Genomic DNA, 19,242 nt, shown 5'->3' with positions numbered 1-19,242 from the left:
TAGATGTGGGGAGGGTCAACCAGTTGAACAACTTTTTCAACAGGTTTGACCACCCCAACTCATCCTCACCCCAGAGTACTGCAGCTGTCCTTCCCCCTTAGGACACTAGCACGGAGGACATCACCCCACTCAAGATAACTGCAGTCCAGGTGTGTGGAGAGCTGAGGAGGCTGCGAACCAGCAAGGCAGCTGGTCCAGATGGAGTATCCCCCTCGTGAGTCCTGCCACGTGCAAAAGTTTGCTGATGACACTGCGATCGTAGGATGTATCAGAAGTGGGCAGGAGGAGGAGTACAGGAAATTGATTCAGGACTTTGTCCAATGGAGCGACGCAAACCACCTGCACCTGAACACCACCAAGACCAGGGAGATGGTGGTGGACTTCAGGAGAACTAAAACTCACCCGGTTCCTGTAACCATCAAAGGAGAAGGTGTTGAATTTGTCCAGACCTACAAATACCTCGGTGTGCAGCTGGACAACAAACTGGACTGGGCTGCCAACACAGAAGCTCTATGTAGGAAAGGTCAAAGCCGACTTTACTTCCTCAGAAGGCTGGCCTCCTTCAATATCTGCAAAAAGCTCCTGAAAATATTGTATGAGACAGTTGTGGCAAGCGCCCTCTTCTATGCAGCAGCGTGTTGGGGAGGCAGCGTCATGAAGAAGGATGCCTCTCGTCTCAATAAACTGGCGAGGAAAGCGAGCTCTGTTGTGGGCACAGAGCTGGACAGCCTGACAACAGTAGCTGAGAGACGGGCACTGAAAAAGCTGCGGTCAATCATGGACAATTCATCACATCCACTACACAGCATTATATCCAGACAGAAGAGCAGCTTCAGCGACAGACTGCTGTCACTGTCTTGTACCACGGACAGACTGAAGAGATCTTTTCTTACTCATGCCATGAGGCTCTTTAACTCCACCCGGCGGAGTAAAGCCCCACATTAAACCACACCCCCTACATTGCATATTACCGTACTTTTATTGCAGTGTGTATTTTATGTAGCACTATTTAAATACTCTATACAACACGCTACAGTGGGTATTAGCACGTCACATTGGGTATTTGTATATTGTATTCCTTTTGCTTTATTATTGTATTGTTCTCAGTGAAGGGATGCTGCTGGAAATGTGAATTTCCCTGTGGGGATGAATAAAGTATCTATCTATCTATCTATCTATCTATCTATCTATCTATCTATCTATCTATCTATCTATCTATCTATCTATCTATCTATCTATCTATCTATCTATCTATCTATCTATCTATCTATCTATCTATCTATCTATCTATCTATCTATCTATCTATCTATCTATCTATCTATCTATCTATCTATCTATCTATCTATCTATCTATCTATCTATCTATCTATCTATCTAACAATACTCACAGTTTATTGGGGAAAAGAGAAAGGAGCACACTCTCGATCCGGAGATCGTTGGTCGCGGGGTGTAAATTGCTCGTAACGCGAAAATTGTCAATATCAAACAGATCGAAGCGAGAGCAAAACAGGGGCAAAAACACAGGAAAAAAACGGAGATTCAAAGGGCTTGGCAAAATAAGAGCAAAAACACAAGAAAAACGGAGAGTCACAGGGCTTGGCAAAACGAGGGAAAAAACACAGGAAAAAACAGAGATTCTCAAGGCTTGACGAGTCAAAACAGAGTTTAGCAGACTCTCCGACAAAAGGTGACTCTCAGGACAGCGTCTAAGTAGTTAGGGAGCAATCTGTCTGTGAGTTCGAGCTGGTGTCCATGGGCGGGGCCAATTCGGTGCCATGGCAACCATGACAAAAACTGGCGCCACACGGCGGGGGCCAATTGTGCGTCATGGCAACTGTGACAATTTGGAATTGTTACATAAAAAAAACACACAAAAAATGAAAACTATGTCAAAAGAAAGTAATGCATGTAAAAAGCTTTGGAAATTGTATTTGGGATCTATCATGGTTTAGCTCTTGCAGTCCCTCCTCTTCTCCAATAGATGGCAGCATCCCAATTCTCCAGTCTCCCTTTAATCTCCCCTGTCCTTGGGCTCCCAATCAGCAAATTAGCCAGCTTCTACTGTAAATATTCCGGTCTCCCTCTTTACTTTGGATATTTGTCTTTGAACCTTGTTCAAGACATTCACTTGCCAAGACGACAAGCCACTCATCCAAAGACTTCTGTCCTTAAGTTCCCTCCTCATCTCAGGACCTTCTCCACCAGATGTTTTTTCAAGGTACTCCTAAATCTTCTTCAGAAGACATTTCCTACATGTCTGTGCTGGCTGTCACTTTGTGGGAAGCGTAGTCAACACGCTGACATATTTTAAGTACTTGCTGGCCACAAAAAAATGATGTGGTGGGCCACATTTGGTCCGCGGGCCAAGAGTTTGACACTAATGCTTTAAAACAACTGTCTGTGACTTGATCCATAAACTAAGCCATCGTCATTTCTTGCTCCCTTATTGCCATTTTAATCATAAGTTCTCTTTTCTAAAATGGATAATAAAACGGTTCCTTCAGTCCAAGCTTAGAGTCCTTAGAAAAAAAAGAAAAAGATGAAATGATGACATGCTCGAGGCTTCTTGATCTTCTCGAAAATAGGTGATCATGTCTCTTCTCTTGTAATAACACGATAATAACAAATTACGGGGCCTGGCGGCTGGATAGCTGATTGCATTTAAGAAAAGATAATGCTTTATTGATCCTCCAGGGGTCTAGCTCCAAATTGGATTAATTAAAAACAATGTGGGCACTGCAATCAATGCAAATTTTGACATTTGTCGAGTAAAAAAAATAAATGAAAGAAAAGAAAAAGGCGCCCTCTGTGAGCTGGGCTCCGTGTGAAACGGCGCTTTGTAATCAGGAGCCAATCAGCTGCTTTTGTTGCGTCGCAATCACAAAGCTTTGTGGTTGGCGAGTGCAAATGGCAGCCGCTGATGGGAAATCACTCCACGCTCATTTGGGGGAGGCTCTACCACAAGAAGCATTTTCCAAGAGGAGCACTTGCAATATTTGTAAAGTAGGGAAGAAAATCATTGACTCCAAGTGGCAAATTGAAGTTTTTGTGTGTGTTACATTAGACCTCTCATATTTAAGATAGATGACTTGAGCTGACCAGCTAGGCTAATATGACTTGTCTTTGCTCGGCTTATTTCTAGATAAAAGCTCTTTTCGAGTTTAAACTATTGAAGACCATTAGGCTTCACATTCGGACATTGATGAGCTTGAGTGCCCCCTCTTTGCGTAAGGGTGCACCAAAACAGGATAAGACCATATTCTGCTGAAACAGGCTCCACAGATGTGCATTCAATCTTTCTGACATTCCGTAAATAGTTCACTGAAAATATGCAGTATCCTGGTTCTTATTTCTATTGTAGCGAGTATTTAAGATAAAACAACCCGGCTGAGGTTCAGGTAAACCTTACATGTGCTTCCACCCACCTTTCCAATGTAAAGAGGGTCCAGTCCAGTGTACTCTTCCAGGACGAAGAACTGGTTCCAAACCCAGCCTCGCTTGACCCTGGGGACCCTCTGGGCCGAGTGGGCAGAATTGCGGGTCAGCAGGATGCTCAGGCAGAGCGCCGCCCACAGACACCTGTGTGACCACACTTCCATCTTCCGGTCGGTCCTTCATAAGAGCACAAACAAAGAGCGGCATTGTCAAAGATTGTCGCTGGAGAATCCCACAAGACTAGTAGAACTCCAGAAAACGGGTGGGTTGTGACTTGTATATTTCTTTGCATTAATATTTGAGATCAAGACTTCTTTCACCACTCAGCTTTCTGCAGATCACAGCGCAGAAAGACATTAGTACAGTAAATGGTGGTGTTTTATTGTTTGGTGCACCAGAGGTCAGGTTTGATCAGGTTTAATGGACCAATTAAGGAAGACAATAAACTAGCAAGGAGCTAAGGGGACTGGGTAAAAATAAAGGGAAGTTCATGAGTTGTGATAGAAGGGAAAAACTATGACAAATCCAGAACTGAGAAGATTATCCACTGTCTAGCCACCCAACATCTTCTGGTGACACCTCAGTTTTAGACATGATTTAGACCCAGAACAGATGTGTCAAACTGGGTGATGTTTAGTTTATCCATATATGACCCAAATCAGTCCCAAAATAACAATTGTTGTGTTTGCTTCATCTAAAGCACCTTTCTATTTTCACTTTTTGACCAAGTAATCTTTGGGACGGAACCTTATTGTCTAAGCGTCTTTCAACATATTTTCCCTTCTGGTTCTTAACATAACAAAACAATCTTTTAGGAGGAACCTTGCCCTCTTTTTGATGACTTTCCCCAACCAAATAGAGATATATTTGGGATGGAACCTTGCCTCCTTTTAACGTTGATTCTACTTCAAATTTTATTATTATTATTCAAATATTCAATATTCTCAGTTATACAATATACTCAATATTCATAAACAAGCAATTTCCTCAAACATACAAACCTCTGAAATACCAACATAAAAAACAACAACAAAACAAAAACAAAAAAAGATATGTATATCTATATATATATCCATATATCTATATCTCTATCTCTATCTCTATCTATATCTTATCGCTATATCTATATCTTATCTCTATGTCTATCTCTCTCTATCTCTATCTCTATATCTACATCTATATCTATATCTATCTATATATATATATGTATCTATATCTATATCTATATCTATGCAGTTGAAGGCATTTTTTTACAAATGTTCAGATAAAGACAAAATCAAAGTGCACCCTGGACCAATCGATGGAGACGTGTCTCCCAAGAAAGGCCTCAAAATTTGTTAACCACAGTTTAAATAGGAAAGAGGTGTGGATTTGCTAAATGGAACATGAAACAGGCCAAGAAATGAACTCGCATCCTATTCAAGAGCCCTTTTTAAAAACTGGTTGCAGCTGTACAGTATATTGAAGGTAGTATGATAAGATAAGGGCTGACCTATGCTGGGAAAGTACTGATAAAAAAGGATACAGCGGGTAAATACTTTTTCCAAATATGTGGATGAACATAAGTGCATTCATAACAACTAAATGAGTAATGATATTCCTAAAGTAATGCTGTGATGATTGAGGAATACATTTGATCTAACTCATGTTATAGAAACAACATACTCAGTGACCTATTTTAATGATCCAACACTACTAAAATAAACTAAACTGAACATTATACCATTACTGCTCGTGTTTCGTTCAGCAAATAAAACTCAAATAAAGCAGTTACCCAGCCTTGGACCGATATATGAAGGTGTAGGGTTGTGGGAGGGTTCAATGTTTTTTAAGGTATTTACAACATCTTAAAAAGTAATCTTTTAAAACTTCCAATTTCAACCGAAACATCTGCATACATATTGAAGACGTATTCTATAGTTGCAATTTTTTACCATGTAAAAACATCTTTTAGACGGAAAGTTGTTGTCTTTATAATTTTTTTTTTCATTTTTTAAAGACCTTTTTAATGTTTGAAAACTTGAAAAGGTAGGTGTCTTTTCTAATCCAAATTTTCAACTTCAAGACATCTGTTGCCCGGAATCTCAGCATTTTATTAACAACTTTTTGACTTGAAAATGTGTTTTGTACTTTTGTGAGAAACCTTTTAATATATTTTTAAACTTTTAACTTCCTATATCCAATCAAAAAAGTCATCTTCTGGACGGAATGTCTCTTTGACGTCTCTTCAGGCAGATTGTACTGGGTGGTTATCCCACCTATCTAGTGAGTGCAGATGAACAAGGGTTCATTTGGATTCCGCATTGGAGGCGGCAGCGTGGTGAGAGCGGCTACAGAGAAGATTTCTTCCGGCTGGCCGGACCTTCACGAGACTTTTGTGAGCTCGATAGACTGCGGGACTCCATCAGGCTTTTGTGCGGCCGTCTGCAGACTTTTTGAATGTGGTGGCCGGCTGCGTCATTGTGACCGTCCTTGGGGGAGGCGTGGCGGCTTTGTGGGCGCACGGCGGGCGGGACGGCTGACATTTAACCCCGCCGCCCGCCCTCCACAATGACGGCAAATTTGCTCTCGCTCCGCCCTTGGCAGGTCACAGCCGTTTTGGAGCTTTTGCACGCCGCCTTAAATGCGCTTGGTTAATGTGAGCAGCTGGTGTTTATGGAGGGGGGAGGCATCATATGAAGGAGCTTAACTTTTCCCACTGCATTCCGATGCGCATGCGAGAGAAAAATATCCGTTTTGCCGCAGGTGGTAAAAGGGCAAAAAAAGCAGAAGGCCATGAGGGGAGGCAACGGCATCTGCCGACCCCGGCACCTGCCCAATTGTTAAAGTTGCCGCACTTCATCATTTGGTAACCCACTCCAGGGTATGTACACCTCCAGGTTCGGGTGAGCTTGGAGAAACAAGTTGGAAAAATAGAACTTTAATAATAATTTTTGAACATTTACAACAAAATACATCTTACATTTACAAAATATGGGATCCCTTCATTGTAACGGTTTCCATGGCGCCCAATTGGCCCTGCCCGTGCAGTGTCAGCTGCGGCTCGTTGACAGATTGACTTTCCGTCTCTTTAAGCTCAGTGCTCTCACTCTTTCTTTGTCAGTCCGTCAACGAACCTCTGCCCTGCAATACGTGGGTTTTGACTTCTTCCTGTTTCCTGTTGGTTTTTCCTGTCAGGCATTGTTCCCGTTTATTTTTGTCCTGTTTAATATCGGTTTCCAGTTTCGTTCCCGTCTAGTTTTTCCGGTTTAATTTCGATATCCTATTTTGATATCATTCCTGTCTGTCCTGTCCTGTCCGGTATCGACCCCATCTGTCTGTTATCTGCTCGGGCAATTTGTATCAATCTCATCGGCCTCTGGCTTTCTGTCATTCCACGCCAGACTTCTGCCTAACTTGCATCACACCTCATATCCCGTAAAAAAAAAAGGCTTATCTGAGAAACGTCAAGCATTTGGGTCCTGATCAAGTTCCGGTTTTTGACACTCATTTGAGTTCTTTTCAAAAAGAAAAATCCATTTAGGGTTTAGACACAGTCAAAGTCAAGTCAAGTCAAGGGAATCCAGGATAAAAAACAACAACCACGAGATCACTGCTACTGGTGAAGGATGGTAGAGTTCAATTAGCAAACTCGGTAGCTTGACATCAATCTCGGGTTATGAAGTCCAAGGATCCAAAGATAACTGGAGTTCCCAAGTCTACCTTGTAGAAATGGGACAATTGTGCGTGCGTGCGATCTCTTTCTAGTGATGTTAGGCTTGAGTGAAATATCACAGGTGCAATTCCCGATTACCTCCAAAATAAAACGACATTGAACTCTTAAGCAAAATACCAATAACTGATTACACAAAATAGAAAAAAGCTTTTGATGAACCCCTTTTTCCAGGTAGGTTTGAATCACAATGTAGCGCTCATATCAGACATAACTTCTCTCCAGTGACATGCAGTGAGGTTGGTGTCTGGTGAGACAAAATCAGATTTCCGAATAATTCAATCTACATCTTATTCATCATTTGATTGGCAGAGCAAAAAAGCTCAACTGTAACACATCTTACCTCAACTTGTAAATGTAGTCTATGAACTGCTTCTTTTGAATAAAAACATCAATAAATATGAAAAAAGTCAATACAACATGAAAGAAATTGGGTGGAAGGCTTGATTGGTTGTTAATAATAATAATAATAATAATAATTTCCTTTGTATTGTCATTCTTTGTAACAATGTACACAGAACGAAATGTCGATACACCTGACCCGTTGTAGCGAGTCGATGCAGCCGCAGCCAGAGGGCGCCGCCATTATACCAATTAGGTATGTCTCGGTCGAGGCGCGAACCAGCGACCTCCCAGTCTCAAAGCGGGCACACTACCATCTAGGCTACTGAGTTAACTTGCTAATACTATCACTAGTTCTATTGTTTGGGGCTGAGGTGTGCACCAACTCAGAATATTTGGTCTCACTCTCGCCCTCTGCCTTGAGGCAAGAGCATAGCGTGGCTCACTTTGCATCTGCAGAGTCAGAACAGTAATAAGTCACATGCTAATTGTATCTATAATATTCATAATGTAAACATCCAGACATTTTGTAAAATGAATCCCAATAAATGATGAATTAAATGACAAAGAACTTCAACACTGAATAAATATAACAATTTTTTTTTTACATTTTAAATTCTATGTATCTACGATGACAAGGGAAGCATAGGCTTCCCTGCCTTCCCTGACTGTACATCACCACGTCCCTAACACTCAATAATACATGTCACCAGAAAACGTCAAATAAATATTAATAATATTAAAATGGCTGGCACAAAATAAAACATTGAAGGCGAAGGTAGGTTTTATCAGACACATCATTTATTTCCTAAATATTGGCAGGTCATGCTGAACTGTGTGTTCAATCAGCGATATAATTCCCCTCAAAACACTCAACTTGTTTTGTTAGATTTCCTTATAAACACACAAAAAAGTATTTAATACTCTGGATTTCAAACTTTTTGGCTCTCTTTTTAATTTAGTAAAGAATAGAACTTATTTGTAAGAAAATACATTCTTAATGTCAATAAGTTTTGAACTAATCCACTAATGTGAAAAGTGTTTTGGTTGTTAAGGTGATATCACCCAGATGAGCTCCGCCGTTTTTCGTGTCTGCCCTTTTTTTCATTCTGCTCTGTTGAAACTTTTGTTACTTTGCATATGATAAACAGTGGAAAAAATAAATATGAATGCCAACCAACCAACCAACCAACCAACCAACCAACCAACCAACCAACCAACCAACCAACCAACCGACCAACCAGCAACCCAACCCCCCAACCACTCAACCAACCAACCAACCAACCAACCAACCAACCGACCAACCAGCAACCCAACCCCCCAACCAACCAACCAACCAACCAACCAACCAACCAACCAACCAACCAACCAACCGAGCAACCAACCGAGCAACCAACCGAGCAACCGACCAACCAACCGACCAACCAACTGAGCAACCGAGCAACCAGCCAACCAACCGACCAACCGACCGACCGACCGACCAACCGACCAACCGACCAACCAACCAACCAACCAACCAACCAACCAACCAACCAACCAACCAACCAACCCACCAACCCACCAACCAACCAACAAACCCAGACAACCCCCCCAACGACCCACCCAATCCACCCGAACCAACCAACCAACCAACCAACCAACCAACCAACCAACCAACCAACCAACCAACCAACCGACCGACCAACCAACCAACCAACCAACCAACCAACCAACCAACCAACCAACCAACCAACCAACCAACCAACCAACCAACCAACCAACCAATCAATCAATCAAAATGAAACAGGTTCAAACCGACAAGGGTTAAAATTACATTGAATACGTGTTTTCAAATACTGTATGTCAGCTACCTTTTGGCGAGGCTCAGGCTAAGTAAAACAAATGCAAATTTCTTGACCTATGAGTGTTTCAAAAAAGTACGCGTTTATATGTCATTTCATCTATTTTTGCACATTATGTAAATAACTTTTTCTTCATAAAGTTTCTTTTGTCACTAGATTTTGCAAAATAATACACAGTCCTTTTAATCTTGTCAGTGTTTGCATTCTAGTGCAGTTGCATCTGGTTTCTGAACTCCCCTGAGTGTGATTGTCCATGAAATTGGACACGAACAATGAAGTTGTGCTACGTGCGATTTGGGAAGGCCGAGCGCAATCCTGTCACCATTTCACAGTGGCCGTATTCCCCGACACCCCCATGCCGTGAAAAGGGTGTTTCAAAGTGGGCGGAACCGTGCTAAAAGCCCCAACGAACCCCAAGAAACTCTCACCCCAACTGGTGGGAGGGCTACGGCCAATTTGTTAACAGAATCGATTTCACACTTTGGCTTGCAATCTCCCTGCTTTAAATTAGGGGTGGGAAAACTTTTTGGGTGGCGAGCTGCGTTGGATTAAGAAAAACAAAGAACTGAGGGGCCTGGATAAGGGGAAAAAGGTCGATGGATTAGATTGTTGATAGGTGATTGTAGGTGGCGAAATTGTACCTTATAAAAGGCATCAACAAAAATAGGAAGAAAAATGCCTGGACACAATGAGTCTCTGTAGTTTGTATTCTTCCTCGAGCTTTGTAGCAGTCTTTTTCAGTTACATTTACCAAAACAGCCACATCAATTGGTCAATATTACACCATGCATTAAATTTGCACCGAAATCTCAATATGCATTAGTGATAGCTAAAAAGTGTTTTCTTTTAATTTTGTGAATATTTTTAAACACATGATTAATAAAATAGCATGTACATAAAAATCTAGGTAGCTATTTTCACATTTGTCTTGTTTACAAAGCCAGGAAAGGGACACTGGGGTCAAAACTGACACAACATTTTAATAATTACCGTTATTTCCAGACTGTAAGCTGCACCTGACAATAAGCCACACCCAAAACATTTTAGAGGAAAAAACATTTTGTTAATATATAACCCATAAGTGACTATAAGCCGCATTTTCCATGAGGAGGGTCAGTTTTTTCTCATTTTATTCATGAAGAAAGCACGTTACCGTATGTTAAACTTTAATGCTGTTTATTGGCAGTTTTGACTTCCTGGAATGGAAACTACCATTTCACTCTTACCCTTTCTTCTTGAGTGACCCTGGCGACAGTTAGAAAAATGCATACATTAGTCGCATCTCTGCATAAGCCACAGGGTTGAATTGGGAGACAAAAATTGGGGCTTATAGTCCGGAAATTACGGTAGTACTTTTTTTGTTTTTTAGCATTTTCGTTCAGTGGGCCGGATTAAAAATCCTGCTGGGATACATGTGGCCTGGGGTGTAGTTTGCCCACCCTTGTTCTAAATAATGAACCTCTTTTAGATTTCCGTAAAATGATGTTTGCAATGTAGCTCAAGCCCACTGTGTGCTGCTGCATGCCGTCTTCAATTATATCCAAGCGAACCCCCTCGTTTCTTAATACTTTTGCGGATAAACTGCATCTGAGCAGGCTTCCAACAGAAGCTGGTGAAAGGATTCCTGCCAATCGGCAGGAAATCAAACTGGCGATGATGTCATCAAGCTTCAACATCAAGAGCCCGACTTGGCAATCAGCGTCAAGGCAAGCCATGCTTCACTTCTCATTAAGTCGGACGCCGTCACCAAGAGGCGACGAGCAGCATCTTATTTGAGGAAACAAAAATAAATTCAGACTTCCGAGCTCATCCCGAAGCCTCAAAAAAAAAAAAAAAAAAGCAATCAAATGAAATCTGAATCCGAGCTTTGAGGTGTGAACGCCGGCGGGAGTTGGCACGTGCTCTGAATCGGCGGTGCCGCCCAGCAGAACGTCTGAAAAACTTCTGTCCGATTTCCTTATCACAAAAACAATACCAGGCCACAACAAGCACCCTCCATTCTCCAGGCCTGTTAGGGGTCAAGTTTGCTTCCACCTTTCGGATTGCAATCAAATCAGCCAACCGCAAAAATAAAGACAAAAACAAAAACAGCATTTTTCTTACCATTCCTCTTGAAAGTTGCCATTTCTTTAGTATTCCATCAAATTATTTGGGTCCATTTCCAAAGCAAAGATACGTTTTTTCTCAGAAATCACATTTCATTGCATTGAAGGTCAAAACATTTGTTGAAATCAGACACAAAAAATGCAACCGTTACAAAATTATTCCTTCAAATTTTAACAAAGGTAATCAATACAAAAATGACTTTAACAGAGATGCCGAATATCAAAAATGACATTTCAGAATGCAAGGAGAATGGGAGACGTGTCATTCTTATAGTTATATGTGTTGATTAATATGTAAATAGTGATGGACAAGAGAAGCTTCATAAAGCACTAGTCATAGTGATTGATTCCTCTGGATGATGTCCTTTTTATGAATAATTTTTAAACTTGTCTTTGGATTTAAAATAATAACACCATCTAGATAAGTAAAAATAAACATTGGAAACAGATTTCAGTGTAGCATCAAACTATTGGTACTTTGAGTCAATTGTCCTCTTCGGGTTTGCCAACGTCCTCGTCTTACCTTCTTCTATTTGCTCTTCGTTCTGGTGTCTAATCTGCTGTCGGTCTCGTCTGGTTTTGGTCCTCACTCCTGATTCCTTTGAAAATATTGTAACACTGACCGCCTCTGCCGTCTGCGGGCTCTCTTGTGGGATGCCGGGTCCTATCTGGGGAGCCAATCGGTGCTCAATGCTACTTGACTGCTCCTTGGAATCAGTGGGGACCCCCTCTCCCCCATCTTTTTCCAAAGCAGCCATCCAGGAAAGAGCGGAGAGAGGAGGAGGAGTAATTTGGAGCAAGAGAGTATTCTAAGGGGTGGGTGGGGGGAGTTGGGGGTTAGTAGATTAAGGTGATTCCGGTCCACTGGAGATGACCAAGACTTGGGAAGAGTTTTCGGTCCTAAACTACCTTTGTCCAATCAGAAGCTAGCTCGGGCACTTAGTTGCCAATGTGCATCTAGTTCCATTCACTGAACCAGACGCCACTGTAGATGTCCAAGACCTGGAAAGATTTAGGGTCATGGACCAGTTATGTTCTTTTGAAAGCTCAGTGGAGATCTCAAATGGCAATGTGCGTATAGTTCCTTCTGCGAAACCCACAGCCGTTATAGATATCCAAGACCTTGGAAAAGTTTTAGGTCTTAGACCTGTTTTGTTCCACCAGTAGCTCACTGTGATCTTAGACTGTGTTGTGCCTCTGGTTCCATCCACTGAAACCCAAAGGCCTTAGCGTTTTCCAAGACCCAGAAAATAATTTAGGTCCTGGAGTGCTTTTGTTCCGACAGAAGCTTACCTGGAGACTCAAATAGTAATGAGAATCTGGTTCTGTCCACTAATAAAGGGGTCTCTAGAAATTACTGAGAACTGGGGAGTGGCTCACTGGAAGGCTCAGATGGCAATGTGCATCAGGTTCTGTCCACAAGAACAGGGGCCACAGCACATGTCCGAGACCTTGGAAGAGTTACAGGTCTCTCCTGCAAAAGCATCCCCCTAAGACTAATACAGCAATGTGCACCAGATTCTGTCCACTAGACCAAAAGCCACTGGAGATCTCCAAGACCTGGGAAGAGTTCTAGGTTCTGGACTTCACTTGTTCCCACAGACGCCCAGAGACCGAGACCGCATTGTGCCTGCAGCATGACATCAACCAGACAAACAGAAAGTCAGCACCTTCTGTTTTGTTTCACTAGTTGTGCTTTTGCACGTTTGTCAGGGCAATTCCTACATCCGTCTCTAACGAAGCCTGCTGAGAAACCGACGAGCATAACCAAAGGAGCGTTGCATCTTGCCACCACGTCCAAGGAGCGGCAATTAGTTTGGCAAATTGCTGCAAAATGCAGAAAAATGAGACGGGCCGACGGTCACGGAGACATGATCCGTGTTCAGGGACGAACGGTGCCCCCCTAACAACCCCCTCCCCTCCTCAGGGGAATCATTTGGGCGAGGCGACGGAGCATGTTGGAAGTGAAATGAGAATATATTTGAGAGGAAGTGCCTTCTTGCTTTTCATTACACACCTGCTATTGCATAAATATTGGATTTACTTAAGTGATGGAAAATTCCACCTTTTACAAAGTGCCCCCCACCCTCACAGAACTAACACTCAAAAGTGTAGAGGAACTTGGAATTTCAGACCACTTTAGGCTCCGTTTCTCAAAATACTGCAATACATTTACATTCAAATGAAAGGTTTAAATCCCCCCCCACTAAGAAATGCATAAAACGTTGCAGTCTTTGCTGGCCTGACTCGATATCAAATGACTTTTGAGCAGGCAGATGGAGGAAAAATTCACTTCAATACATTTACCCAGCCTTGTCTTTTTTTCCCTTTCTTCGACACCCCGACTTCTACACCCCGCCCCCTGCCATCTTTGTCCGTGTTCAGCACCCGAGTCAATCTGTCAGCGGATGCCTGGACAGCCCCCTCCCTTCGAGACACATTGCGGGCTCCATCACAGTGGCAGAGCCGGGATAATAATTGGCAGAACAAATTGAAGCTAAAAGGCTTACGGAGGAGCTTGGAAAGTCGTTTTTTTTGTTGTGGGGGGGCTTGGGGTGTCATGGAATGGGAGGTGTGGTAGTGTTTGGGTGAAAAGCTGTATTAAGAAAACAAGTCCCTGAGGGTCGGCGGCACAAAGGCGCAGATCCGCCGTAGAAATAGATTGGATACAGTGGCGTGGCGCAAGCCGCCAACTTTGGTTATCAGCTAATACGCGAGATGTGGAACGGACACGCTGCTTTTACGCCCCTCCTCCCCTAAATGCTTCCTTAGAGGCAGTGGCATGTCAGGTCAGCTCACCCAAAATGCAGCGATGCCCTCATGAAAGCTCATTGCTGGCTCTAAACATAAAAAAGGGGTATATTGCTGAAAGTGTTCAGAACTTCGCCAAACAGCCCCAACGCAAGACTGCTTAGCCTCACTTTGTAAGCTTAGCACTTTTGTCTTGTTTAGTTTTAAGTTAGTCAATGATGCCACTTTAGCCCCTCGGAGTCCTAATCCAATATACAGTTTTTTTTTATTTACGCTTTTTGTTTTCTTTCTTTTGTTTTAACGTTTTTTTCCTATTCACGGTTAATGGATCCTTAACCAGCTAAGTTGTTGGGGCACGACTTCCCATTGTGTGTCTTGGGCCATCCTGCTCCAGGCCATTTTTTTGGTAGAGGATTGCTTCCCTAAATAAAAAGATAGTACTTGTTTTAAGGGTTACAAGTCCTGCTTATACTAACCTGCTATCATGATATTACATTGCGTATCATTTAGCGCATCTCAGTGGTAGAAAACATAAACCCCCCAAAAATGATTTGAATAATATGCAAAATACATGATATATCATTCAAACGGGCATTTTTTAAAATACTCTTTGGTCATGAAATCTGTTTTTATTTTAAATAACATGAACCTCACTCAGAAGGAGCTAACATGATAGTCTGCTATCTTGCACCTTAGGGTACCCCAAAAAATGGCAAACCTTTTGAAAGGCAAAAAAAAGGATGAAAGTACTTTTTTGTCTCCATAGTTTGTATTGTTCCTTTGTAACTATTATTTTTGGCTGCACTACGCAATACAGCAATATCTATTGGTCAAATATTACACAGTGCGCCTTTAAGGAACTGTCACAATTGCAAAAACTGCAAAGTGGGGAATGTGTGAAGCCGGCACAAAAGCAGACAGGTTTCTTTTTTTTTAAGAAGTGAGGAAAGCCCCTCGCCACCATGCTATGCTAATGAGCTCACAGGGGACGCTTTGCTAGCATGTGGTGCTTTGCCTTAAGAACTTGAAGAAAATTGGGGGCCGATTCGACACGAAGTGGCAAACAGCTTTTTTTTTTTTCATGTTACTGTACAAAGAGAACGTTTACGGGACCCTGATGGGGGCGTTGACTGTGAAAGCTGCCCTTAAAGCGTCATCTGCTTTGCTCGTTTTTGACGGAGTTCCACAAAGGTCAGCCTTAGCGCCCTTTTGATATTCCTCCTTTTTGTGAGGGCTCTGAATGGGAATAAGATTGACTTCCAAACTCAGCAATGTCCGTCCATACGTTCCAACCAAAACAAACGTCTCAAAATGTCTGGTTCTAAGTCAAGCCTGACCGGACCTGCTTACTCACAAAAATGAAGCACCAGTTGGCAATTGGGTCATGGAATGTGCTAAAACATGAATATGCATCGGATGAGCAAGTGAAGCATGAGTGCAAACAAGCCCGTGTCGCCTGTCTTTGAGTGCCACCGATGTTTCATTGAGATGTCAGCTGGAATCGGACACGAGCTGCTCGTGTTTTTGCGTTCTTATCCTGGAGTGGCATTGCGGCATCAATTTTTCCGATGCACAAAAGCCAAACAAAGTGTTTCTGAAATGAAGCAGCACCTTTTAAAGAGACAATGGGAGATTTTGTGAAGCTCGACATCCTTTTAGCTCCACTTACACATCGAAATATGAATCCTGGCAGTGCACATTTGAATTTTTTTTTTGTGTTTCTGGCAGAAGACTCCTCGTATCGGCACCGGGGAGAATGAAGGTTTTCGCCGGCCGCAGAGGAACCGAAGCTTTCGAGTCATTTTAGATAACAGGCTCAGCTCTGGGCCTAAAACATCACCCCGAAGTGCATTGAGCTCCTCCGGGTAGTTGGTATCAAATTGGCTAAGCTGGTAGGTCACCAAGTGCAGACACTTTGTGAAGTACAATCAAGAAATGGGGAGTCAATGTGACATAGACAATTGTATTTTCCAGAATAAAGGCACCATTTTTTCTAGGTTTCGAATGATGGGACTTATGCGATAATGCAACTAATTTGCAGATTTTTAGGGGTGCTATTTCATAGATTCTTTTCCAAACGGCCGCCGGGGGCTTGGGCGGAAATGGTAAGAGTGAGCTAGTTTCAATATATTGTTGAGAAACCCGCTTGTTTGGACTATTCAACGTGGTAATTATGAGAAATGCATATAAAGCAGCTTTTAATGGTGTATTAGTTCTGTGTTACAGAGACTGACGGTATAAAAAAAGTTTAGGTATCTTTTCAAACATTAAAAAAAACTCATCTAGAGCAATGTTCCCTCTAAGCTGCACGCGTGCGCAATTGCGCACTGCTCGCACATTCTCAGCGCACAAGAAAATCTAGCCAGCGCACAAAAATGATGGCTCAAAATTACTAATTAAGAAGCAATTTAAGTCAAAGTTACAGTGCATGAAGGTAAAAATACAGGGGTTCCTCTGACGTTGTGTCCTAATTGCGGTATTTTGATGTCAATGTCGAACGAAGTTGAAAAGTAAAGTTAGTAGAGTTTGTCGAGAACCGGCTTCTTCGTCTCGGCTCACTAAAAGGAACCGGCTCTTTCGGGTCCTAAACGGCTCTTCAGGTTGTTTTTGCTTCTTTAATCCCAACATGACCAAATTATTATGTAAAACTATTCACAAAATGACTTAAAAGAAGGGGGGAATAGAACAAAAAAGAAAAACATACCAAAATGAAAAAGTAGTGAAAAGCTGGGAAAAAAGAAACTAAAGGAAGAGAAAAAAAGAAGGAAAAATTTAGAAAAAAGCCAGAAAAAAAGAAAAGAAAGAAAAGTAGGAAAAAAAGTAAATGGAGAACAAAAAGAAAAAAGTAACAGCTTGCAAAAAATGAACACAATGAGACTTTTTTTAAAGCAATTTAAAAAAAAGTAGAAAAAAACACGGAAAAAAGAAGAAAAAGTTTGTGTTGCATTCATATAATTTCCAATTGTATCAAGTGAATCTTGTTGCCAACATTGTACTTCCACTAAAAAATGTGACTAAGTACAGTTCTGTATCTTGCAACCGACTAAATAAGTCCCAAAAAATTCTAAAATTATGCGACAAAATATATCAGGAAAAAAAAAGAAATGGATATCTTGTGAAAGAATTGTACGAACAAATGACGTTTGTAGGCCGTACAACCTTTGCAATAGTACATGAGTCAGAAAAAAAATTTTGCATCGCCGGAAAACTTGATGTCAAATTTTGGTTTGATAATTAATTATCTTGCCACACTTGGGATTATGGTTGCTCACTGTTGTTTCAAGCGTTGCTCACCGACTTTGTGTGAACGCTCAGACCGGTGGAAAATTAGAGGGAACATTGATCTAGAGTCAGGTGCATCTTATATACGTAAAATATATTTTCCTTTATAAAGCTACCGTGTGCTATTTATAATCTGGTGCATTGTTAAGTCGAGGAATCATGATCATACGTTTTTTAAAAACTTTTTCTCAGCCTTAAGTAAGCATTGTAAGCGACAAACATTGAATCAGTGCGTTCGTGATCAAATTAGTTTTTGGAAAGCGTAAACTATAAACACAATACAAGCATAACATTTCCAATGTATTTACTCAACGTCTGATTCATCATCAAAAACACCGAAGATTTTTTTTTCCCCCTCGTTTTCCTTTTTTGTATTTATTTATATCTATCAGGACGACTCTCTGTTTTCTCCGTTCTCAAACATTTGACTCCGGTATCGAGAGTAAAAAAAGTGATAATGAAATCAAATCTAAATGCTTTTTTGTAAGCTATTTCTATCGCTGGTGGTCTAGTGGTTAGGATTCGGTGCACTCACTGCCCTGACCTAGGTTTGAAGCTGTGGGGCCGGAGGGTGGGTGCCAGACTGCCCCCATGCGATATATTTTGACTGATCAATCATTGCATAAAACCTCTATAACTCACACTTAAACTAAATGAGATAAAACCTAATGCCTCTCTGTGTGTCATCTACAATTCCAGTCGTATCCTATGTTTTGAGATTGTTGTCACCAATCGTAAAACCTCGTGTTTAATGCGCACCCAAACTTTTGGTAGAGAAAGAAAGAAAGAAATACATGAATACGTACGGTACTCAACAGAAACACAATTATGGCAAACTTGTCATGATAACTCATAACACCTCTTGCCCTCTCGTTTGGCGCCAGCTGCTGCCTGCCTTCTGATTGGTTCCCCGTCCTACCTAAGCTCAGTCCTTTCAGTCGCAGGTTGTCAGTCCGTCAGCTACCGTCTGTTTTCAGAAGGCAAGCATTTTGGATTCTGACTCCCGTCGGTCCCGTTTTTCACTCGTTTTCCACCCGTCAGTTCCTGGTTTCCCTGTTTGTCTCCGGCTATGACGTGCTTTTTGACCCCGACCACGTTCTGCTCTCTTGTACCGGCTAACGACCTGTTTTTTTCCGGAAGATCCACTTCCGCATTCGGAACACGCTCCGATCCCGTGAGCGGCTTGCTTCCCGCGTCCAGGAAGCACCGGATTTCTGGCACTGCCTTTCCTCTATATCTGTCACAGACCAGAAACAGACACAGGACCCAATAGCGTTCGTTTACTCAGTTTTTTTAATAAAGAGGGAGAGTAGGGCTTGCTTCCACTATCCGATGGTTGATGGACAAGGGTAGCAGGTGGCCTGAAACGCGGAAGTGGCACTTCCGTGTCGAGCGAGGATGATCGTAGATTTGCAGGAATACTAGTCGTTAGCCGGGACGGGAGAGCAAAGCCGGTATCGAGTTCGGAAACAGGTCGGCAACGGGTATCAGGCAGAGGAAAACATGGCAGGAAAAATGTCTGAAAGTGTGAGCTTGCCTAGCTGGGAGCATCGGTTCGCAACGATCTGACGGTGTTCTCTTGAAAGCCGGGTGTTTAAAAAGAGTCTCTTAGCCAATCAGCTCTCAGGGCTGTTTGCGCCAATTGGGCAGTCACAGGTGCCTTGAATCGGAAAATATGACAATATCTCAATAAACTTGTGAGAAACGTTACACGATTGGGTCTACCATTTGTTCTGGTCGTGACAAAAAAATTAAATTACTACTTAAAACAGA

The 19,242-nt window shown here is 42.0% G+C and overlaps 1 protein-coding gene across 2 annotated transcripts in view; it reads right to left on the bottom strand.

The window, feature by feature from the left end:
- LOC148348269 (cadherin-20-like) overlaps positions 1 to 19,242 on the bottom strand; it is an 81,815-nt gene that overhangs the window by 20,513 nt on the left and 42,060 nt on the right. The window contains exons 1-2 of one of the 2 annotated variants that reach the window (XM_088321892.1): positions 5,695 to 5,914; positions 3,427 to 3,613 (exon numbers count right to left, since the gene is read on the bottom strand). In XM_088321892.1, coding sequence (XP_088178018.1) covers positions 3,427 to 3,600 — 174 coding nt within the window. In that variant the 5' untranslated portion in view covers positions 3,601 to 3,613; positions 5,695 to 5,914. Of the gene's footprint in view, positions 1 to 3,426; positions 3,614 to 5,694; positions 5,915 to 19,242 lie in introns of those variants that run through there. The other variant, XM_088321891.1, reaches the window with a different exon arrangement.

The sequence above is a fragment of the Urocampus carinirostris genome, chromosome 18 (genome assembly GCF_059441175.1).
Source record: "Urocampus carinirostris isolate Australia breed hairy pipefish chromosome 18, RoL_Ucar_1.0, whole genome shotgun sequence".
NCBI lineage: Eukaryota > Metazoa > Chordata > Actinopteri > Syngnathiformes > Syngnathidae > Urocampus > Urocampus carinirostris.
This window is presented reverse-complemented; position numbering and strand designations above follow the sequence as displayed.